General features: G+C 32.1%; 1 protein-coding gene across 1 annotated transcript in view; it reads left to right on the top strand.

The window, feature by feature from the left end:
• The window catches only part of MMP16 (matrix metallopeptidase 16), a 343,904-nt gene that overhangs the window by 169,477 nt on the left and 148,524 nt on the right, over positions 1–25,903 (top strand). Inside the window, exon 4 of the mRNA XM_065895033.1 lies at positions 15,528–15,832. Coding sequence (XP_065751105.1) covers positions 15,528–15,832 — 305 coding nt within the window. The remainder of the gene's footprint in view (positions 1–15,527; positions 15,833–25,903) is intronic.

Here is a 25,903-nt window from a genome sequence, read left to right as displayed (position 1 = left end):
TTTTGTATATTAACCTTGTAGCCTAGAATTTTGCTATAAATCACTCATTAGTTCAGGATACTTTTTTGGTCAGTTCATTTATATTTTCTACATAGAAAATCATGTCATCTGAAAACAAGGATAGTTGTTGTTTTTTTTAATTCCCAATCTGTATTGCTTTTATTTCCTTTGCTTATTTTATTGCATTAGCTCCTGCTTTCAGTGCAATGTTGAATAGGAGTGCTGGGAGCAGACATCATTGCCTTTTTCCTAGTCTTTAAGGGAAAAGCATGTAATTCCTCACCATTAAGTATAATATAAGCTACAGGCTTTTTGTTAGATGTTTAATCAAGTTGAGGAAGTTCTCCCATTCCTAGTTTGCTGAATATTTTTAGTAGGAGTGGGAGTTGTCTTTTATCAAATGCTTTTTCTGTATCTATGCTATGATTGTATGTTTTTTCTTCTTTAGCCTTTTAATGTGATTGATTACCTTAATTAATTTTCAAATGTGGAATGAGACTCTCATGCCTGGGCTAAATTCCACTTTGGCATGGTGAATAATTCTTTATATACATTGTAGAGTTTGATTTGCTAAGTTTTGTTTAGGATTTCTACATCTATGTTCATGAGTAATATTGATAAGCAGTTTTCCTTTCTTGTAACGTCTTTATCTGGTTTTGGTAGTAGGGTAATTCACCAGTGTAACCGTTTAGACCTAGTTTTTTTTTTTTTTTTTTTGGAAGGGTATTAATTTCTAATTCATTTTATTTAATTGATATAGGACTGTTCAGATTACCTATTTCTCTTTGTAGAAGTTTTTATAGATTGTGTCTTTTAAATGAGTTGTTCAGTTAAATCAGTAATAGCCTTTATAGGCTGCCTTAACAAAAACCTTGGTGGCTTAGACATCAAGAATTAAATTTCTCACAGTTTTGGAGCTTAGAAGTCTAAGACTGCGGTGCTGTCAGTGTCCTTTTCTGGTAAGGCTTCTTTTCCTGGTTTTTAGATGGCCACCTTCTCACTGTGTCCTTATCTGTGTCCTTTGTAGGTCAGTTTTAGACCTATAAAGCTTACACAACTATGTTTCCTCTGTGTGTGGGTGGAGAGAAAGAGATTTCTGGTGTCTTCTCTCTTCTTATAAGGACACCAGACATACCGAATTAGGGTCCAACCTTGTGACTTTATTTACTATCAAGTACCTCCTTAAAGTCCCTATCTCTGAATACAGTTACATTGAGAGTTAGGACTTTAATATATGAATTTGGAGGTACACAATTCAGCCCATGACATCATCTAAGTTATCACATTTATGGACATACACTTGTTCATAGTATTCTTTTATTATCCTTTTAATATTCATGGTATCAGTACTGATGTGCCTTCTTTCATAACTGATAGTAATTTGTGTCTTCTTTTTTTCTTATTTAGTCTGGCTAGAGGTTTATTAATTATATTAATCTTTTCAGAGAAAATGGCTTTATTTTTTTTTCTGTATTGTTTTCCTGTTTTCAGTTTCATTGATTTCTGTTCCAACTTTATTTTTCTTCTGTTTGCTTTTTTTTTTTTCCTAATTTCCTATGATGGAAGTTTAGATTAATTACTTTTATCTTACTTTGCCTCCTAATATGCATTTAATGCTATATATTGTATTTTAAGCACTGTTTTTGCTGCATCCCACAAATTTTGATAAGTTGTATTGTCATTTTAATTTAGTTCAAGTAATATTAAAATTTCCTTGAGATTTTCGTTCTTTGACTCACGTGTTATTGATAAGTATGCTGCTGTATCTCCAAGCATTTTGAGATTTTCCTCGTATTCTTGGTGAATGTTCCATGTGAGATTGAGAGTAATGAGTATTCTGCTGGTTTTGGATGAAGTTTTCTGTACATGTTGATTAGATAAAGTTGATTAATGATGCTGTTCAGTTCAACTATATCCTTACTATTTTCTATCAGCAGGGTCTGTCAATTACTAATAGAGTGGTGTTGAAGTCTCCAACAAACGGTACACTTGCCTTTTTCTTCTTGAAGTTCTATCAGTTTTTTGCCTCATTTATTTTGTTGCTCTGTTGTTAAACATATATATATATTAAGGTTTGTTACACCTTGGAAAAATTGACACCTTTATCATTATGTAATGCCCCTCTTTATCTCTGATAATTTACTTTGCTCTGAGGAAGACTTTGTCTGAAAATAATATAGCTATTATGGTTTTCTTTTTGATTAGTGTAGCGTGGTATATTTTTTAATCCTCCTATTTTTAACCATCAAAATCTATATATTTAAGGTGAGTTTCTTGTAGACAACATATAGTTGGGGCTTTTTTTTTTTTTTTTAAATCCACTCTTATTGTCTTTATCTTTCCATTGGTATATTTAAGCTATTCACATTCCAAGTAGTTGTTTATATAGTTAAATTAATATCTACTATATTTGTAACTTTTTGCTGCCCATTTCTGTTGTTCTTTGTTTTGTGGATTTTGTTTTGCTTTTGTTTTTGTATTTCCTTTTTTTCTACCTTTTCTGGTCATATTGAGCATTGTATATATTACCATTTTCTATTAACATATCAATATTCTTCTTGCTTGGATCATATTCTTCTTGCTTAGATGGTTTTTGAGGAGAAGTCTAATTGAATTGGTATCTTTGTTCCTCTGTAGATAAGGTGTTTTTCCCCCCTCTGGCTTCATTCAAGGTTTTATCTTTGTCTTTGGTTTTCTGCAGTTTGAATATAATATGTCTGCATGTAGATTTTGTTCTCTGAGAGTCCTGGATCTGTGGTTTGGTGTGTGACATTATTTGAAATATGTCTCTGTTCATATCTCTCTTCTTATTCTAGTATTCTTATTATGTTCTGTTACACTTAAATGTCCCATAGTTCTTGGATGCTCTGTTCTGTTTTCCAGCCTTTTTTTTTTTTTTTTTCCCCTTTGCTTTTCAATTTGGGAAGTTTCAACTGAGTTATCTTCAAGTTCACTGATCCTTCCCTTGGTTGTATAGCCTTATGATGAACCTATCAGAGATATTTCTATATATATATATATATATATATATGTATATATATATATATATTTAGCATTTCCTTTTAATTCTTTCTTGTAGTTTCCATCTCTCTGCTTATATTACTCATGTGTTTTTTTCTTGTTGTCCACTTTTCCCATTAGAGCCCTTAGGATATTGATCATATTTAATTCAAATTTCTGGTCTGATCATTCAAAATCTCTGCCATAAAGAGTCTGGTTCTAATGTTTCTTTTGTCTCTTCAGTCTGTGTTTTCTCTTGACTTTTAGCATGTTATTAATTTTTTTTTTTGAAAGCCAGACCTGATATATTGGGTCATGAAACTGAGGTAATAAGCCTTTAGTGTGAAGTTTCATGTTCATCTGCTTAGGAGTTTGGCTGTTTATTTTTTCTTGTAGCTGTAGGTGTTGGAAGCTTCATTTTCTTCTACTGGCCTAGTTTTTGTCTCCCATGCTGTCTCTGAATATCCTAGAAGCTCTTTCTTAAATAAACTTTGTGTCTTGCAGCTTTCTAATTTGTAATCCACTGTTATTATACTGAAACTTGTTGGTGTGGTGTAAAGTATTGGGGTGAGGAAGCAGTCTATAATCCTGTGATTAAATGTCAGTTTTTTAGGTGGGCTTGACTTTTGGGGATCTTACACCCAGAATATTAGCATAGCCTTTTACTTCTTTTCTTCTACTATATCAGACAGGACTGATTCAGGGACTTTTGCTTCTGATTCTTCATACTCTTCTGTGTCTCCAGTTTTGGGGGTGGAACTTTGCCCTGTAACTGCAATTCCCGATGGAGCTATGAAATGTTGTTTAGTTTTTGTTTGCTCAGCTTTTTTGTCTTATTGTGAGGTTGGGAGTAACAGCTTCCAAGCTCTTTACATGTCAGAACAGAAACTGGAAATTTTTTACAAGATCAATATACAAAGTAAACTGTCACACACACAGAGTATAATCTTTACAAAAATGACATTTAAAATAGACACAAAAGTATGAGTAAAGAATAAATCTACAAAAGATGTGTAAGCCCTTTAAGAAGAAAATTAGGAACTTTTATTGAAAGACATAAAAAGACCAAAAATAAATGTAGAGATATATTTTGCTCTTAATAGAAAGTCTCAATATAATGAAAGTTCAGCTCTTCCACAAATTCAATGCAATTTTAACAAAATTCCCAGTAATATTTTTTGTATAATTTAACAAACTGACTCAAAAATCTCTGAGGATTAGTGAAGGCCCAATATTAATCAAAATGTTCCCACTTACTAGATATGAAGACTTTCTTTAAATCAATACAAATTAAGGCAATATGTGGTGTTAGCACAGAGATAGACAAATAGTCCAACAGTGCAGACAAATGATCACAGAAATAGACCATTCATGTATTAAAAAATTGATTTATGCCAGAGCAGTCCTTGTAGATCAGTGAGGAAAGGATGGGCTATTTTACTTATTAACTTATTCTGTGATAATTGGTTATCTATACAGAAAACAATGAAATTAGGTTCTTACCTCATACCATAGAAAAATCAATAAATATCAACTGGATTAAAGTATAACCAATTTTAGACCTATAAAGCTTACACAACTATGTATATTGATATTTATTTTTTCCATTTCAGATTTTATTATTTTTCTGACCTGATTTCCAAACTCTTGACAGTGTACCCTGCTTAGTGTCTCTGCATCCTTAGGTACTACCTACACCATTCAATTTTAAAAGAAAGAAAGAGAGAAACTAAGAGCCATTAGGTTCAGAATAGATCATAATTCCGTCTATGTTGTATCCCTATACTGACAATTGTCTCAGTTAGTTTTGAATTTTCAAATAATTAGGTGTTTATCCCTGTAAATTTCCAGATTATTTTTTAATGTTTGATTATTGATATGCACATAATGTGATCAAGAGTTTTGGAGTAAGAAAAGTCTGGATTTTCATTCTGGCTCTGATACTTGCTACCTGTAAAACCAGGATCAAGTTACTTATTTTTCCAAGTCTCATTTTCCCTGTGTGTAAAGTGAATATTGTAACAATACCTGCCTCACAAGGCTTAAGAGACAATTAAGTCAGATAGTAGGGAAAAAAACCAAAAACAGCATAGTGCTTGAAACTCAGTGCTTAATAAATGCCAATTATTATCTTAACTTCTTTAATTTATCAGACAAATCCCAGAAATTGTTGAGAATATTATAACAGGATAAGAGGAAGTTGGGAGTGAGAGCTAAAGATACTACCTTCTAAAGTTAATATATATAAGGTGTTAAGAAGTTGCCTTGTATATAATAGGTAGTAAACAGTATCATTTGCTACTACTTTTTTTTTTACTATGTTTAGGAAAATAAATACAAAATATGACATTGGAGCTCAAAATGATTACAGAATGTGCCATTACAGAATAAAGACAGCAGTTGGAATGGGGGTGGTAGAATCTAGGTTTTATTTGATTGCAAACTCATTATGAGCCAACAGTATAATGTGGCTCAAAAAGAAAAGCTAGAATGTCCATAGTAGATTTATAGAAAGCAAAGTGTTCAAAGCAGTGGAGATGCTAATTTTATCTCTGCTTTGTTGGCCATGCCTTACCTGATGTATCTTTTTTTCTTTGGGCCACCACATTTTCTGCTGCTTCTTGGCAAATTAATGCACACCTCTAAAAAGAAATCAAAATACTAAGAGATCTTGAATGCAGTTTGCATGAGGAAGAGCTCAAGATTAGAGCCAAGTATTCTTAACATGATGGAAAGAATATTTAAGGGAGAAATTTCCTGTTATTTTCAAATACTTAAATATCTTTTTTATTTTAATAATTTATTTTTGGCTGCATTGGGTCTTCCTCGCTGTGCAGCTTTCTCTAGTTTCAGTGAGCGGGGCCTACTCTTCGTTACGGTGCATGGGCTTCTCATTGCGGTGGCTTCTCTTGTTGTGGAGCACAGGCTCTAGGCACATGGGCTTCAGTAGTTGTGGTACACAGGCTCAATAGTTGTGGCTTGTGGGCTCTAGAGTTCAAGCACAGTAGTTGTGGTGCACGGGCTTAGTTGCTCCACAGAGTGTGAGATCTTCCCAGACCAGGGCTTGAACCCCTGTCCCCTGCATTGGCAGGCGGATTCTTAACCACTGCGCTACGAGGGAAGCCCTATTTTCAAATACTTAAAGGTTTTAAGAGAAATTTAATATTTTGAGCTATCAGAAAATTAAATCATCCATCCTACAATTCTTTTTTCATCATTGGAAACATATAAACCAGGAAATTTATTCACTTGTCAGGGAAATTAGAGAACATTTGTGGAATGGTTGGAAAGTTCAATTACATAACTTTAAGATCTCTTCCTATCTTTAAAATGTGGGATTGAAAGGAACTTTCTATAATCAGTCCATTTAAAGGGAATGTCTAGGCCCCTATGCCTTCCACTTAAATGACCTCAATGTTTGATGCCTAGAAATGGGAACTTCTGAGGTTGTATCACTTACGTATTCTTAAGGATATATATAACTTTGGCTGATGCATAATATATATGCTGGTTATAACTGTAATACAAGTACTGATGACCATTCATCTCTTACTTGAATTTTTATGATCAATTTCCTTTTGACAAATTTTGCTTCTTGGATAATTAGGTGTATTTAATTCAATAAATGATTATTGAACAGCATTATATGGCAGAACTGTCAATAGATAGATGAGTTAGGCAAGGCCCCTGCTCCCATGGAGAATGTAGTCTAGTATGGGAGACAGTTATGTAAGTGAATAATTGTAAAATAGTATATTGTATGTTACTTCAAGACCATACAGGAGCTCCATTTCATCAGAGAACATATCCATTTTATGCTCCCCAGCACCTAGTAGAGTGTCTGCTGTGTATTAGATCCTCAAAAAATAGTTGTTGAAAAAATTAATGAATTTTTAGTAGGCTTTGGTTAAACTTTATTCAAAATAATAATAGGATCTTAATGAGTAACATCATTTTTTATCAAGTAGATATTTATTTCTCAGGTCTATTGAATATTATATAAAGTAGATTTAGCCTAAGTTCCTTTTCTCTATAAAATATAAAATCCAAAATAATAACTTATATAATAAATGACCAATGGGATAGGTAATCAACTGCCAGATGCATCTATTTTAAAAAAATTATAGTATATTACCGGGCATATACCCTGAGAAAACCATAATTCAAAAAGACTCATGTACCAAAATGTTCATTGCAGCTCTATTTACAATAGCAAGGAGATGGAAACAACCTAAGTGTCCATCATCAGATGAATGGATAAAGAAGATGTGGCACATATATACAATGGAATATTACCCAGCCATAAAAGGAAACGAAATTGAGCTATTTGTAATGAGGTGGATAGACCTAGAGTCTGTCATACAGAGTGAAGTAAGTCAGAAAGAGAAAGACAAATACCGTATGCTAACACATATATATAGAATTTAAGAAAAAAAAATGTCATGAAGAACCTAGGGGTAAGACAGGTATAAAGACACAGACCTACTAGAGAATGGACTTGAGGATATGGGGAGGGGGAAGGGTAAGCTGTGACAAAGCGAGAGAGAGGCATGGACATATATACACTAACAAACGTAAGGTAGATAGCTAGTGGGAAGCAGCCGCATAGCACAGGGAGATCAGCTTGGTGCTTTGTGACCACCTGGATGGGTGGAATAGGGAGGGTGGGAGGGAGGGAGACGTAAGGGGGAAGAGATATGGGAACATATGTATATGTATAACTGATTCACTTTGTTATAAAGTAGAAACTAACACACCATTGTAAAGCAATTATACTCTAATAAAGATATAAAAAAATTATAGTATATTAATGAGTATTCATAATATATTAGTGGATCTGATAATATTATGTTATATTATTTAAATTAATTAGTATTGATTTTCCCAGTAAATTCTTCCTTTAGCTAACCTTGATTTTAATTCCATGCTTCTGTGACTACTAAGGATACAACCCTAAAAGTTATTATTTTACTTTAACAATATATGCAGAAAAAAAGAAAGCTAGAAATTGCTAAAGAATAAGAAGTTCCTTCCCAGAGATATTTCTCACCATTCTCTCTAAACCCAATGAGCTCACTGAACTTGATTATCCTATTGACAAACTTGTGTATCCAGAGGATACACAGCAAGCTGAGAAACAGAAACTATTTAAATAAGACCCAAAGTAATATGTACCTAGGTCTGCCCTACCTGGAAAGCTAACATCTTTGGAAATAGTCAAATATTTAATGCTAGCTTTCCTAGAGGGATTCCATAGTCAATCTCCACTCTGATGATTTCTTGTATTTAAAAAAAAAGTGAAGTCACATCAACTATCCAAACATAATATGGGTAAAAGTAAGTTAGTCTATTTAGTTCTCCTCTGATAGAACATTTTAATACATTCTGAATAAGGATCTGCTAATAATTTAAATATGTAGTTTATTATTTTTACTCTGTTATATTCTTAGAAATTGTCTACTTTCCTAGTTATGATAAATTCCATTTACTTGCTAATCATTTTTAATAAAATATTAGTATGCTTTTCTGAACAATTATTTCTATTTATTGAATTGAGTAAATGGTATTTAACCCTGGTCATACCAAAATATCTTGACATAAGCACATCATATAACTTCTGTATCTTAACTAAATACCGAAGTATTCAGTTTTATTTTTTCTTACTTTGAAAATTAGAGATAAAACATACCCAAAATTTGAAAAAGATTGATCACTTTATCAAAATTTTAGGGGAAAGAGTCATTATTAGTATGTAGAATTTTTATTGAAGAAATTGATATGCATCCAATGATACTGAAACTAGAGAATTCTGACTTTACATAGTAATTTTAGGCATTGGGTAACATGTACTGTCTCCTGAATACCTAAACAGAGTTTACTTGATTTGAAAATGATGAAACCTTTGGCAATGTCCTTGTTACACATTTCCCATAACTTCTATTCAAATGAACAAATATTTGATTATTTTACATTTCATATTAATTTATTTTACAGAGCTAATGAAGCAAAATAATTCCTACAGTTCCATGAGTAAAGAAAACACATACATATTTTGGTAGAGTTTTGTTAATAAGCCTCTTTCTCCCCAGATTTACTGTGTCTCTAAACGTCAAATTCCAACACTTTTTAAAATTACCCTAGAAATAGTGAAGTAAACTTAATATCTCACTTATCATGGAGAAATTTATGTATTGCTATTGAGAACTGTAAAGCAGAGTTCAAGCTTCTTTTAACTTTGAATATGTAATACCAAACACCAAAATATTTAGTTTTTTTCTTACTTTCATGTTAGGGATAAATTAATACTCTAATTTTGGAAAACATTCATCACTCTATTAAAAACTTGAAAGGGAAATACTCCATTATTAGTACATAAAATTTTTATTAAATGAATTGGTAGCGATTCAATGAAATTAAGCCTAGAGAATCCTGACCTTACACAGTAACCTTAAAAATAAATTAACATACTTTGCCTTCAGTACCAATTATTCTGATGAACAATGATGTCTTGAATTTCCCACTTCATCAATTTTATTATGCAGGGTTGTATAAGACATGATTGTTAAAGATAATATACATATATATATATATATATATATATATATATATATATATATATTTTTAGGTAAATGTTACAAAATTTACCAAACTGAAGGCTTAAAAGAATCAGTGAAATAGCATAATGAAAAAACCCAATAGAGAATTCAAAAATGGAAACAATTGTCTTATTAAAATGGAAAATATGTTCACTATAACCACTCTATTTCCACAAAAAAAGACAAAGTAAAAGCACTTTAAAATTAAATTAGTTTGTTTTTCAAATATAACCTTAATTTTATTTATTTTATAGTATTGTCTTTATTTTGCAAGTATATATTAACAATTTTGTGTATTACGTGTTAGAATATTAAGAATAAGTATTTACTCTTAATATCGTATGATGTCTCTGTGCTCTTTATTATTTCAGTTATTAGTAAATACGAAACATCTCTCAATGGCATCAAATTTGTAAGTTGGTTTTTGTGTGTACCTAATTCAGAATTCCAGCTCTAACTCTGAAGTACACTAATGTGTCTTGTATTTTTAAAAAATTTTTATGGGAGTATAGTTGATTTACAATGTTGTGTTAGTTTCAGATGTACAGCAATGTGAATCAGCCATGTATATATATATATGTATATCTACTCTTTTTCAGATTATTTTCCCACATAGGTCACCACAGAATACTGAGTAGAGTTCCCTGTGCTATACAGTAGGTCCTTATTAGTTACGTATTTTATACATATCAGTGTGTATATGACAGTCCCAATCTCCCAATCTATCACTGCCCCCCACGTTTCTCCTCTGGTAACCACAATTTTGATTTTGAGGTCTCTGAGTCTGTTTCTATTCTGTAAATAAGTTTATTTGTATTATTTTTTATGATATTCCACATATATTTGTCTTTCTCTTACTTACTTCACTTAGTATGATAATCTCCAGGTCCATCCATGTTGCTGCAAATGACATTATTTCGTTCTTTTTTATGGCTGAGTAATATTCCATTGTATACATGTACCACATCTTCTTTATCAATTCTTCTGTCAATGGACATTTAGGTTGCTTCCATGTCTTAGCTATTGTAAATAGTTCTGCAATGAACACTGGAGTGCAGTAAGTGGGAATGTAAATTGGTACAACCATTATGGAGAACAGTATGGAGGTTCCTTAAAAAACTAAGTATAAAACTACCGTATGATCCAGCAATCCCACTCCTGGGCATATATTGGGAGAAAACTGTAATTTGAAAATATACTTATTTCTTGTATTTATGAATGACATCACAAATATTGTAGTTAAGCACATTTTGGAAATTCATCAGTACATAGCTTTGAAAAACACAGTGATGTGTTTTCAAGTCAAAATGGTACTCCACATTTATTATTTTTTATTATATTATATTACTTCATTTTTCTCAGAACCACTGTGTACTTATATACATATCATACTAACATGATTTCATTTTTCTTTGCTGTAAGGTTACCCTTTATTTGAATATAAAATGATTTCTCCATTACATATTGAATCCAACACTAATTCCTATTAACAATATCCTCAGAACGTATACTGAACTTGTCTAATTCTTCATATCTCCATGACAGCCACTCTAGTACACTTCTCTAATTTCACTTGCTCAAACTTCCAAAATGTTTGGTTCCAATCTTGTCCCCCTAGTCATTTTTCATCAGAAGCAGTGATCTTTGTAAACTGGAAAAATACCAGGATACATCTCAGCTTAAAACTCTTCAGTGGTTTCCTTTCACAGAACATAACCCACTCCCTGCCAATTCTCTTTCATCTCATACCACTGTTCTGAACATTCATTTTGCACCAGTTCACAAAGCAGTCCCATTCTCTGAACTGGCCAAGTTTGTTTGCGCTGCTCACTATTCCTTCTGGATGGAAACTCAGTGCTAGGCATGCATGGCTCCTTTTGTCATTGAAATCCCATTTATCATCTACTTATCTCACCTCCTCACCCCTCATTTATAACCATCTATAATTGTATTTTTTATTGTTTATCTCTTACCACTAAAATATATAAGTTCTACAAGATCAGAGTCTTATTCACAGTTTTATGTCTATCACCTAGAGCAGTACCTATTATGTAGTACATTCTTTCAAATGCTTGTCATAAAAATACTTGCCCACTAATGATGGGCTTCTGCGATCCGATAAGGTGGAAAGAAAATAAAAGACTACAAGGAAAATTAATTTAGACAAAATTCAAAGTTACAACATTAATCTGCATGCATCGGCCATCAAATAGGTAATATAGAAAAGAAAGCAAAAACAAAGTAAAAAGACAACCCTCAGAATGGGAGAAAATATTTGCAAATGAAACAACTAACAAGGGATTAATCTCCAAAATATACAAACAGCTCATGCAGTTCAATGTCAAAAAAACAAAAAACCCAATCAAAAACTGAGTGCAAGATCTAAATAGACATTTTGCCAAAGATATATAGATGGCCAAAAAGCACATGAAAAGACGCTCAGCATCACTAATTATTAGAGAAATGCAAATCAAAATGACAATGAGTCATCACTTCACACCAGTCAGACTGGCCATCATCAAAAAATCTACAAACAATAAATGCTGGAGAAAAGGGAACCCTCTTACACTGTTGGTGGGAATGTGAATCGGTACAGCCACTATGGAGAACAGTATGGAAGTTCCTTAAAAAACTAAAAATAGAGCTACCATATTATCCAGCAACCCCACTCCTAGGCATATATGCGGAAAAGCCATACTTCAAAAAGTTACATGCAACCCAGTGTTCTTTGCAGCACTATTTACAATAGCCAGGACATGGAAACAACCTAAATGTCCATCAACAGAGGAATGGATAAAGAATATGTGGTACATATATATACAATGGATTATTACTCAGCCTTAAAAAATAATGAAATAATGCTATTTACAACAACATGGATGGACCTAGAGATTGTCATACTGAGTGAAGTAAGTCAGACAGAGAAAGACAAATATATGATATTGCTTATATGTGAAATCTAAAAACAAAGGGTACAAATGAACTTACTTACAAAACATAAGTAGAGTCGTAGATGTAGAAAATATACTTATGGTTACCAGGGTATAAGTGGGGGTGGGGAGGGATAAACTGGGAGATCAGGATTAACATATACACACTACTGTATATAAAATACATAACTTATAAGAACCTACTGTATAGCACAGGGAACTCTACTGAACACTCTGTAATGGCCTATGTGAAAAAAGAATCTTAAAAAAGAGTGGATATATGTATATGTATAACAGATTCACGTTGCTGTACACCTGAAAATAACACAACATTTTAATACAACTATACTGCAATAAAAATAAATTAAAAAATAAAAATACATATGAAAAAAATTTTAAAAAATAATTCTTTAGCAAACAGACCTATGGTTGCCAAGGGGAAGGGGGAGTGGAGGAGGGATGGATTGGGAGTTTGGGATTAGCAAACACAGACTATTTTATATATATATATATATATATATATATATATATATATATATATTATATATATATATATATATATATATATAACTGAATTGCCTTGCTGTACACCAGAAACCAACACAAAATTGTAAATCACTATACTTCAATAAAGTAATTTTTTTTTTACAAAAGAAAACAAAACCAGTAATTTAGAGGCTAAAAAGTTAAACAAAGTTGTTGATGCCCCAGTATAGTTTACTCTTTTTCAAAAGAGAGTTCAAAGCATCACACTAAATGGGATACAAATTTAAATCAAACAAACAAAACACTAAAACAACAAAAGATTTCATAACTTTCTCCCTGAGCAGAAATGAATTCTTTTGCTCTATCTATCCTTTGGCTCAGGTAAAAAATAATAATAATAATGGTGTCTTCCTTGACACTTCCTTTTCCCTCAGCGCTCATGTCCAGCCATCAGTACACCTTGGCAAGTGTACCTTTAAAATATATCCAAAATCCAACTATTTCTCAATATCTCCACTGGTACTCTCCTGGCCCAAAGCAGTATCATTTCTCACCTGAAAATTTGCAAAAGTTCTCAGTGGGTCTTCCTACTCCTGCTCCACTTCAATATATTTTCCACATAAAGCTCGATCATTTCTTTAAAGCATAAGTCAAATGTCACTTTTCTGCTCATGACGCTCCAGTTTTTTCCTCTCAATTGGAGCAAAAGCCAAACTCCTTACAGTGGTCAACAAGCCCCTATCTCATTTGATTCTCTGTTGCTTTTCTGACCTCATATCTTGGCACTTGCCCTCTGTCTCTGCTCAAACTATACCAGCCACCTTGCCATTCTTCAAACTTGCCGAGCATGTCTCCACCTCAGGGCCTTTCACTTGCCATTTCTTCTTCCTGGAATACTCCCTGCCCCAACTCCATTTCACTTGGTTCACTTCATCATTTTCTTTATGTATAGTAAATGATACTTATCATCAAATAGTCATTGTAAGTCTGGTCTATAATACGTATTAGAAAATAGTGAAAACCTTGTTTCAGATGTGTGGCCTAGCTTAGAATTTAATATAACTGATTCTTGAGTGAGAATGTTTGGAATGAAAAACTAGCTCTGCCCTTCTAAATTTTCTTTAAATTTCTCTAAATCTCAACTTCTTGCTTTGTAGGATAGGTATACATGTCCATCTCACTGGGTTACTCAGGGGATATATAAGATATTGTGAAATGCTTGCCTGGCTCATAATAATTAATTAATTCCATTATTATTATGTCAGTATAATTCCTGCCTAATGTTTGTAATTATCCTGACATAGTTACAATTGTGTGAAAAATATAACCTGCATACTATTTTTGACCAGAAATTATATCTTAAATATTTTTACATACAGCTAAATAGCTTTAAAACAGCAAAATCAAATTTTGCTCTTTCAAATTTCAAATCCTGTGTATATTATGGCATGCAATAGAGACACCATGATTTGTATATCATCTAGCCTCCAATTCTCTTTCATTAGTGTGCTGCAATAATAAAAATGCATTGCAATAATAAAATAATAATATTCACCTGAATATTATACCCTCCTATGCATTAAGACAGTCCCTTAGTGAAATTCATGGATTCACGGGTGTAAGATTATTGGTTGAAGTGGTCTGAAACTTAGTTATAACTCCTATGAAATTTACTCATTACTTTCACAAAGATGGTATGAACTTATACTACCACAATATAAAATACTTACATATATATACATTTGTTTCATTTATGTTCTATTTAGAAAAAATAGAAAAATAAATGATAAAAGAGAAATATCTGATCAGTGCTAGAGAAAAATACTTATATCTTTTTCCATTTGTTATTAACCTCAAGACAAATAAGCTAATAATGTCCAAGTTACTTCTTTAAATTCATATAACTGTTAAATATTTGTGTTAAAAAGCTATTCACTCTCATTGCTTTATTTTGACTAGAAATAAGTATATAAGAAAACAATCGAATATCAGGAACTGTAATTAAATGACATTTTCTTTAAAAACTGAGAAATAATTTTGTATCCACTGATTTGTTGTTCATGGATAAGAGCATAAAGACATTGTTTGAAAGCAGCATGTGTGCACAAAATACTGTGCCCCTAAAAGTAATTATTACCAGACAGAAATTGAATTTTTTATTTCAGCTTGAAACTGCTGCACCTGTTTGATCATTTGGCAAAGCTGTCTTTCTATTGTTGTTCAGGAGACAAAGTGACTGATTGATCTAATTACCCTAGTGTTAACCATTCTGCAGAGAAGATCTTCTCATTTATAGCCTTGGTAGATGAGTACTATATTGCTGAGAATTAAATGACCCAGCACAGGGAAATCTAGCTATAGAGACAGAAGGAATTAATTTCTTTCCTACTTAATATGAGACGTTTTTCTAATTTTTTACTCAACTGAATAGAGGAAAATCTGTAATAAACCAATCTATAATAAGTCAGATTATATATAATAAGCCATACTGATTACCCTTTTTTCTAAATTTCAGTATAAAGAACGTAACTCCAAAAGTAGGAGACCCTGAAACCCGTAAAGCTATTCGTCGTGCCTTTGACGTGTGGCAGAATGTAACTCCTCTGACATTTGAAGAAGTTCCCTACAGTGAATTAGAAAATGGCAAACGTGATGTGGATATAACCATCATTTTTGCATCTGGCTTTCATGGAGACAGTTCACCCTTTGATGGAGAGGGAGGGTTTTTGGCACATGCCTATTTCCCTGGACCAGGAATTGGGGGAGATACTCATTTTGACTCAGATGAGCCATGGACACTAGGAAATCCTAATCATGATGGTAAGTGCATAGTTTTTTTCATTATAAATAGTTCTATTTTTATTTTTGGATGCCCAAGTGATTTACTAATTTAAAAACTTAAAATAAACAAATAATTTGTTTTTAAAATTACCGAAAAATACATGAGGCTTTTTATAACGTTTTAGAACAAGAATTTGTACGAGTCATTAGACAATAATAGTTTTTCATGTGGCTTTTGATTAAAGATTAGAACTTTACAGTGTATTCTATAAATGCTTTAAAGTGAATTTTGTTTTCTATAAAGAGTCATTTAAAAGTTTCTGTAGTATTCAAGTCATGGGACACGCATTAAGTAAATTATGCTATTTTTTTACACTTAATTCCAGTGTTTCCACTTGAAACAACCCTGATTGACATTGGTGGTGTAGCTTCTACCATATCTTTTCTGTTTATTTTTTTCCATTATAACCTTTCTAATCTATAAAAGTTTTCTCCTTCTCTTTTGTCTCATAATTTCCTTGGTCTCCCAATCTGACATATTCTTGTATGATATTTTTATAGAAACCAGATTCTTGCAAATCTATTCCAACATATCTATCAGTTTTCTAATCCTTATAGTTATTCTGATATGCAAAAATAATGTAAAAATTAAAAACTCAACAGCTAAAAGTATCGTTACTTGATATAAGAAGCATGTGTTTCTTCCTAGGGAACAATTTTGTGTTTAAAAAATATTCATAGAATTATAGGATTCTAGAGTTATGAGATTCTTAAGTCACCATCTCTCATAATTCTTGTAATCAATACTTAAATATTTTACTTTTTCACTACAGTAGAATGTTGAAAATGAAAGTGTGCATTGTTTAATGACAACTAATCAGCTGATAAAACTCTTAATTCCTCCTTGATGAGTTAAGCCCAGCCGTCAAATTAAGCTTTGTTAGTTCCTTAGAAGGTTTAGTTAGCTGGATTAGTGTAATAGTCTTGCATGTTTAGAACATGTAGGGTTCAAACACATTATGGATAGAATGAATTAGTTGAGTTAAACTTGAAATAACATTAATTTTCAAAGAGAAAAATATAATAAATAACTGTTCATGTTTTCCAAAAGGAAATAAAATATCTAGTATTGAACAAAATGATCTTTTGTATTGTTATTAATAGGTATATTTGCTATAATATAAAATTATGATTTCATTTTTAAGAACTGGTTTGGAGACTAATGGCAACTATGTTGGGAGGATTCACTATACTGAATGAAAGTCAGATACTTTGGAGTCAAACAGATGTACATTCCTGGCTAAATGTTCAGTAGCTCAAGAACCTTCTAACATACTGTATACGTGATTTCATTCTTTACCTTGTATTGCAGGGCTGGGGACATTGTAAGAAGTGCTTTCTATTCAGGCATGTTTAACTTACTGTATAGCTGAGAGTCTAATAATAAAATATCTGCAACATGATAGTTGGCCCATACTTGTTTGATACATAATTCATTTAAAATTAAATGTGTTTATTTTTATCAATATCACACAGGAATTCAAATGAAGTAGCTCAGACTTCTTCAAGTCAATTGCTAAAATTGTTTTAAATAATGGAAAAATATTTGCATTCTAACTAATTGAGAAAAGTAGCACATATAATGGTAGAATTTTGCTGACATAGGCATAACTACATTTGCTTCCAAGGGAAAGATTTTCTTCTAAACTTCTGAACAGAGAAAATTGTATTTTATTCCAATAATGGGTCTAAATGTTAAAGATACTCTAAATGTGTAGCTTTGAAGTTGTGTTAATTTGGCTTTATGGACTCATAAATTTAAAATTGTTTTAAAATTCTATATGAAGGAGATGGTGCCTATTAAATGGCCTATATTTTCTCTTAAAATATGAAAATCATCAAGAAAGCTGCACAAATCCTTTAAATGTATCCTCTATTAGCTGTACTTTTTTAGGCATTAACCAATACTTTTAAAAAATAAGTTTTAAAAATATCTATAGGGGCATTTGAAGTGACATAGGAAATGAGAATTTTTCCACTGATTTGAGTATTATAGGTATTATTAATGTTTATTTGTTTTTTTGTGTGATTTAAGAAGTCTTTCAAGGAATATATATGTGGGAAAGAATTCAGAAATGGGATATAGGAGCTAAATGTGTACAATCAAGTCGATGGACTTTTAACTCAGACTGTGTATTAATACATTTGATTGCCTTTTAAATTATACTGCAGAAGTATAATAACTTTTTACATATACATATATTAAAAACCTAAATTATTTAATATTTAGTGTTTCATTTGGATGAAAATATTTCTTTACTGGTCCAATAAGAATATTTTTCCTTTTGAGTGAGCATAAAGAAAATGATTCTGCAAAATAACAGTGTTCAGAATTGTAGGAGATTAAAGGAAAAGTTAACAGTTCAAGATGTAATACCATAAAGATTCACTGTTTAATTGAAATTCAGACTTTTAACTAGCACCAGGGTAGCTATGGTAATGTCATATGAAGTACTGATCGTTTATCAAAGGAAAAGCCTCTAGCTTTGTTGTGGTACTGTTGAATGTGTGGAGAATTAATGCATTTGTACATCCTAGATCCTTTCTGTAAGGCTGTCTTTTTGTATCACAAATATACAGGCACAATTCTGACATCTTTATTGATAAACCTTTTTGTTTCTTTAATCTAGTCCTCCAATGCCTCCTGGCTTACTTCCTTGAAAATTTTTCTTTCTGTCCTACTCAGAGCTCTTAAGCATCTAGAAAACAGAGAAGCTTGAAAGTTTAGCAAAAATGCAAATGACAGAGCCTCTTGATAAGTACCCAGCTCATTTTCCACATCATATTGCTCAGTTAATGAAGGCAATTTGAACTCTGTCTACCTCAAAAGAGATAAAACAGAGTCTTAGTCTGCCAGTAATCCTTAATTCATTGTTGTCCACTTTCCTATCAATTTGCTTATAGTCATGATACCTTTTGAAAGCTTTAGCTAATGCTCATTAAGGAAATTACACAATACTTACATTAAAATAAATAAATAAGTACACCATACACACACACACACACACACACACACACACACACACACACACACACCCTTAGTAAATAGAATGCCTTTTTTTGCTTCAAGATGTTTTTTTTTTTCTTTAAGGAGTGGATAAGAAAAACATCTGCATAGTAATTCTAAACAGAAAATGTTACTGTGATATGGTTTTTAAAAAGTATACATTGCCCGAATGTGTGTTAGGAAATTTAAATCTAGCAAAATGTTAAGATTCATTTTGAGCATCATTATCATATTGTTTCCTTGGCTACTGTATAAAGTTTAAATGGTAATGTCAATGTAAACATGAACTTACCACAAAGATTCTTTCTAATTAGACAAGTAATCTACAACAGTCAGAGGATTACAAATTGATAATCTCCAAACAAAAATGTTATCTATTAAAATAATATATAAAACTATGACAAGAGAAATATCCAGATGCATATCTTATTTTACTATGTAGTTCTATTAACTATTCTATTAACAAAAAGAATGCATTGCCTTGGCTCTGTTTGTTGGTGTAAAGGTCACTGTCTAAAGTCAGAAGGTGATCATGAGGTGCTCAGAGCTGTTGTGGCAGTCTATCCACAAACTAAGGAGAGAGCGATGATGATGAAAATTTCATGAGACATCAAAATCCTTAAATCTATTGCATCATTATGACAGTTAATTTTATGCATCAAGTTGATTGGTCTAAGGGATGCCCAGATAGCTGCTAAAATATTATTTCTGAATTTGCCTGTGGGGTGTTTCTGGGAGAGATTAGCATTGGATTTGGTAGACTGAGTAAAGAAGATCTTCCTTCACCCATGTGGGCAGGCATGATCCAATCCACTGAGTGCCAGTATAGAACAAAAGAGAATGGGTGAATTCTGTCTCCCTTCTTGATGTGGCACCTGCATCTTTCCCTGACTTTGTACTTCAGAACTCCTGGTTCTTGGGCCTTTGGACTCAAACTGAATTGTACCATCAGGTTTCTTGGTTCTTCAATTTGCTGACAACAGATAGTGGGACTTCTTAGCCTCCATAACCTCATGAGCCAATTCCTATAATATATCTACTCTAATAAAGCCATATATATCTTACTGATTGTATTTCTCTGGAGAATACGAACTAATATAATCATTAAATGTGAAACGGTCAAATTCTACATCTAAGCTCACAGATTCTTTGAATAGACCAAGTTTAAGTTAAATATCTTCATGATATAATGTTTGAGTCAATGGACATGATTTATGCAAACCAGGGAGACTTAACTTTCTGTAAGAGAGATTTTGTCATTGGTGTGCAAATACAAGTTTACCAAGAGGCACACCTAGGCCTTAACAAGCTGTCTGTCACCTCCCCAATTTTTATGTTCATTTTGCATCTGTATTTGCTATATAATATTTTTCAGATGCCTGCAGGTTTTGGACTTTGATCTTTGAGAACAGGAAGGGTTAGTTGCTGAACAGATATTACCAAGAGTCCTAGAAGTGCTGCAGTCTGTGGGAATATTATCTGTATCAATCTGTCTTGCGCTTTTTAAATATATGGGAAGGACTTGATATGACAGGACAGTCAAGGACTTTTACCCATCCTTAAAATTAGAGAATTTATTGAGATTTTAAACTGTAAAACTATTAGCTGTCTCTCACACAGTTATTACCTTATGATGCTTTACCAAAACTTTCTATAGTAATTTGGATTTGAAAACTATGATAGAGATTTTTTGATTGTTTTTAAAAATCTTCCTTCCTTCCTTCCTGGAATAAACTTCATTTCACTGAGTTTATTTCATTTCACTAGACTAGTGACCTAAAGTTTGATAGTCTTTACTTTTTCAAAACCTCTCAATTATGTTGTTCCATATGATTACTATGCAGGCTCTACTTGGTTCTTTATTTTTAGATCTTTGTGTCCAATTACAGAATAGAAGATAATTGATGTCATCACACTCAAAATATTGTTTCATTATATCAGTTTTACTAAAGTATATAGATGGATCATGTACATTAAAATACATGTAACATAGAGCAGAAACAGATAGAGCCAGACATTTCAATGGCTTAACACAATAGAATTTTATTTCTTGCTCATGTGGTGGGGCAGAGGGACTGTCCACTCAATCAGCCAGAGACCCAGAATAATGGAGGCTCAGCCATCATCAAGACATGATTTTCAGAGTTTCCTAAGGCATAAACATCCAGACAGCAGATGAGCAAACCAAGGTAGTTTTGCTCATTTGCTTATGTGCCAGACCTGTAAGCAGTAAATATTATTCTTCCCCAAGTTCTACTAACTAGAATTCAATCCTATGGCCACATCTAATCATAAAGAAAGCTAGAGAAGGCTTATTTTTTTTTATTGCAGTATAGTTGATTTATAATGTTGTGTTAGTTTCAGGTGTGCAACAAAGTGAATCAGTTATACGTATACATATATTCACTCTTTTTTAGATTTTTTTCATATATAGGCTATTAAAGAGTATTAAGTATAGTTCCCTGTGCTATACCATAAGTCCTTATTAGTTATCTATTTTATATATAGTATATATATGTCAGTCCCAATCTCCCAATTTATCCCTCTCCCCCACTTACCCCCGGTGACCATAAATTTGTTTTCTACATCTGTAACTCTATTTGTTTCGTAGATAAGTTCATTTGTACCTTTTTTTTAGATTCCACATATAAATGATATCATATGATATTTGTCTTTGTCTGACTTACTTCATTCAGTATGACAATCTCTAGGTCCATCCATGTTGCTGCAAATGGCATTATTTCATTCTTTTTTTTTTTTTTTGACTAATATTCCATTGTATATATGTACCACATCTTTTAAAATATATATTTATTTATTTATTTTATTGGAGTTTAGTTGCTTTACACAGTTGTGTTAGTTTCTGCTGTACAGCAAACTGAATCAGCCATATATATATATATATATATATATATATATATATATTCCCTCTTTTTTGGATTTTCTTCCCTTTTAGGTCACCACAGAGCACCGAGTAGAGTTCCCTGTGCTATAGAGTAGGTTCTCAGTCATCTGTTTTATGCAGAGTAGTGTATATATGTCAATCCCAATCTCCCAGTTCATCCCACCCCCTCTTCCCCCTTGGCATCCATACATTTGTTCTCTACGCCCATGTTTGTATTTCTGTTTTGCAAATAAGTTCAGCTGTACTATTTTCTAGATTCCACAAATATACGTTAATATACGATATTTATTTTTCTCTTTCTGACTTCACTCTCTATGACAGTCTCTAGGTCCATCCACATCTCTGCAAATGACACAATTTTGTCCCTTTTATGGCTGAGTAATACTCCATTGTATATATGTACCACATCTTCTTTATCCATTCCTCTGTTGATGGACATTTAGGTTGCTTCCATGACTTGGCTATTGTAAATAGTGTTGCAATAAACATTGGAGTGCATGTATCTTTTTGAATTATGGTTTTCTCCAGATATATGCCCAGGTTTGATGAGCAACTAGTCTGTGTCTGCCACACCAATAAGTTGTGAGGTAAAAACAATGCTAGATTGATATTAAATATATTACTCTGCATCTGTGGGTAAGCTGCTTAACCATAATTTCCCTTAATGCAGATTTTAACCTATTAATCATTATTTAGCTTCTGTCATTCCTCTTCTTATATAGTATGTGTAGGAATTATCTTTCTAATCCATCTTCTTATAGAGTATCTATCCTTAAATCTAGGTAGACAACCAAGTACAATGAAGTGCAATTTTCAAATTTAACCATTAGTTAAGTTATCAAAATAATGTCTTTAAGTTTTTTTAAAAAATCCAGTTGGTTGGAGTTAATAATTTGATAGTATTTTATTGACTAAATTATCAAGACCATTAATGAATTTCTACCTTAATTTTGTGTAATTGTTTTTTGCAGTATTACAACCATATCATTACAAAACCTGGCATTCTACCATTTTAGTAATTTCCTTATATTTTAAACACAACTATCAACTAATTGTTCCCACATTTAATTTATAACGCACTTCTTCGTTTTTAATCAAATATTGCCACGACTTACCTCCTACACAGTCTGTTGATTAGGTATCAAAGCAGTAACAGAAATAGCCCATGTTGCAATTAACAGTGGATATTATACTTTGCTGTTGACTGGATGCATCAGAGAACAAGAGAATGGGTCTACAAGAGACCAAGACAGGAATGTTCTACCTCTGTTAGGCAAGGTTATGCTAAATGCATTTGCCCTGAACAATGGAAACTGACCTAAGACTATAGAATATCAGCCATTCTCCAGGTTTCAATTGAAATGGTTATTTGGCCAATATGAAGAAAGGTAGGGAAATTAAGAAATAATTTAAATACTGTCTCTGCTGGTTATTGTCAGTCTCATTCAAAGTTACATAAAGAAGAAAACAGTGAAAAATAAATACTAATAGAAGCCAAATTTAATTGAAATTATTTAAAATTCAGCTTATATATTTAACTCATTTATTCCTCACACAAATTAATAAGGAAGATAGTGTAATTATTTCCACTTTGCAAGGAAATCGAGGCACAGAAAGTTTGGTAACTTGCTTAAGTTTACCTAGTTAGTAACAAAAAATGATGCCATTAAAAAGATACTGAAAAAACTACCAGAAGACTCAGGAGAAAAGCCGATTGCTGAAAATACTTTATCGAGTGAACCAGAAAATCAATATTGGAAATAACTCAAAATACCCATAAAGGCTCTCTATGGAACAGGAAAATAAAACTTATTATTGCTTTAAAAACTGAATCTGTCATGTGGAAGAAAATCTTGGTAAGCATTTTCAGAAAAACATAATAAGATAAAATGATGTGAAATTCAAGGATAGATATTAAAATACTTATAGATAACTCCAGTATAAGAGGTAAGATTCTTCCAAAAGAAGGAAGAGTAAAAAATTAAGCAAAATAAGTAAGTAAATGCATATTAGAAAAATCTTCTAAAGTATGACAGTAGTATGCAATTCAAAAGGAGTCATTGCATTCACTGCAAAATTACCAAATAAGATCCATAAATAAATACATCCTACAAGTAAAAACAAGATCCCATTAACCAAAAAGCAGAAAAAACAAAAAAAACAGGTTCTTCTCAGAGGCCAAAATACAAGGCTAATCATTTTGTGTGTTCTTTTTTGTTTGTTTGTTTGTTTGTTTGTTTCTTTGTGGTACACGGGCCTCTCACTGTTGTGGCCTCTCCCGTTGTGGAGCATAGGCTCCAGACACGCAGGCTCAGCAGCCATGGCTCATGGGCCCAGCCACTCTGTGGCATGTGAGATCTTCCCAGACTGGGGCACGAACCCATGTCCCCTGCATCAGCAGGCGGACTCTCAACCACTGCGGCCCCATTTTGTGTGTTTTTTAACCTTTGCTATGCTAATTGCTAAAAATGATGGAAGAAATTATACATAATATTCTTTTATATTCTAATAGCTTCCTTGCTCTTTTTAATATTAAACTTAATCTGTGGTTTTAAAATATTTCTATATAAATGATCTTTGTTTTAGAAATCATATGTGTTCTGAGTGATACTTCCTTATGATTTGGTAATTGTATAAAGGTAGAAGGAAATTGTGGAGTAAATATTCAGCATTTATATAAAATATAACATTAGCATAGAGGTCTACTAATATTACTGTATTTTCATACACTCTCCCTTCAACAAACATTTCATTGATCATTAGGATATTAGTAATATGGTAGAAACCACTACTTCGTATAGTAGGAAACCAAGGGAAAGACTAAACATTACATAAAATCCCAATAAAAATATTAATAAGCAATAACATTTTAAAAGAAGATATTTTACAATCTAGGATAGAAACATAATACAATTATTTATAATACTGACTGTGAAAAGTATCATAATAGTGGTTTTAAAAGAGCACTATTGAAATACCTGCTTCTAGAGGAGTAGATATTTCAAAGATTCTTCTTATTACTAAATAACTACTCAATGAAGCATACTTTTAACTGAGTAGATGGCATCACATTCAGCAAATAATATCTTCACAATATCAGGAAAACAATGAACTGAAACTAGAGTTTTGAGTAACTTGCATATGTGAAAAGCAGAGACCAAGGTTTATGTCAGGGACAAAGTGAATCTGAAGATTCTGTATTAAAATACCAGCACTTGGATATAGACAATATAATCCAAGATTCATAATATCACCCACCCCCACATACACACTCAGATCCCAGTATAAGTGAATACATGTTCTCTCTAGCAGAAAGCATACTGGCTTTAGGCTCTCAGATTTTTTTCATAGATAGATGTAATGTAAATGTAAAGATTACTAAACATAAAAGGAAATCAAGCATAATGAATGAGAATCAGCTTTAAAAAAGAGATTATTCCCCAGGAATTTAAGTTACTGAAATTATAAATTTAAAAAGGATACAATTTCAGGGTGTGAATACTCTAAAAAGGAGAGACGGAATCACAGAAATGAACAAGAAACAAGATATTATTTAAAAAGATGAAGAAGAGATGAAAAATAAAACCTAAAAATGTAATAGTAAGAATAAAATATAATAATAATGGGTAGGTTAAAGAGCAGACTAAAATTAGCTAAAGATAGTGAATAATAAGATAGATCTAAATAAATACACAAATCATAGTATGGAGGGTAAACAGGATGAAGCATACAAAAGATTAAGAGATAAGGAAAATAGAACAAAAGATCTAATATAAATACAATTGGAATCCCAGAAAGAGAGAATTACAAAAAAAAAAAAAAAAAAAAAAAAAAAAAAAAGATAAGAAAAGAAGCAATATCTGAAGGTATACTAATTGATAATTACCTAGAAATAAAAGTATAAATCCACAGATGGAATCCCAATTTATTCAAAAGAGCATAAATTCAAAAACACACACACACTTTAGAGTAAATGCAAGTTACCAAAGACAAAGGAAAGATTTTCAAAACAGATAGATGGAAAGCACACTTTACCTATAACTAGCCAGGAAATTCCCCAGACAATAAGGATCTCAATAACAATGAAATATTTTGAAGTGCTCAGAATAAATAACTATCGACCTAGAATTATCCAACA

Source organism: Phocoena phocoena, chromosome 17 (assembly GCF_963924675.1).
Source record: "Phocoena phocoena chromosome 17, mPhoPho1.1, whole genome shotgun sequence".
Classification (NCBI taxonomy): domain Eukaryota; kingdom Metazoa; phylum Chordata; class Mammalia; order Artiodactyla; family Phocoenidae; genus Phocoena; species Phocoena phocoena.
Note: the sequence above shows the minus strand (reverse complement) of the source record. Positions and strands in the feature narration are given on the sequence as shown.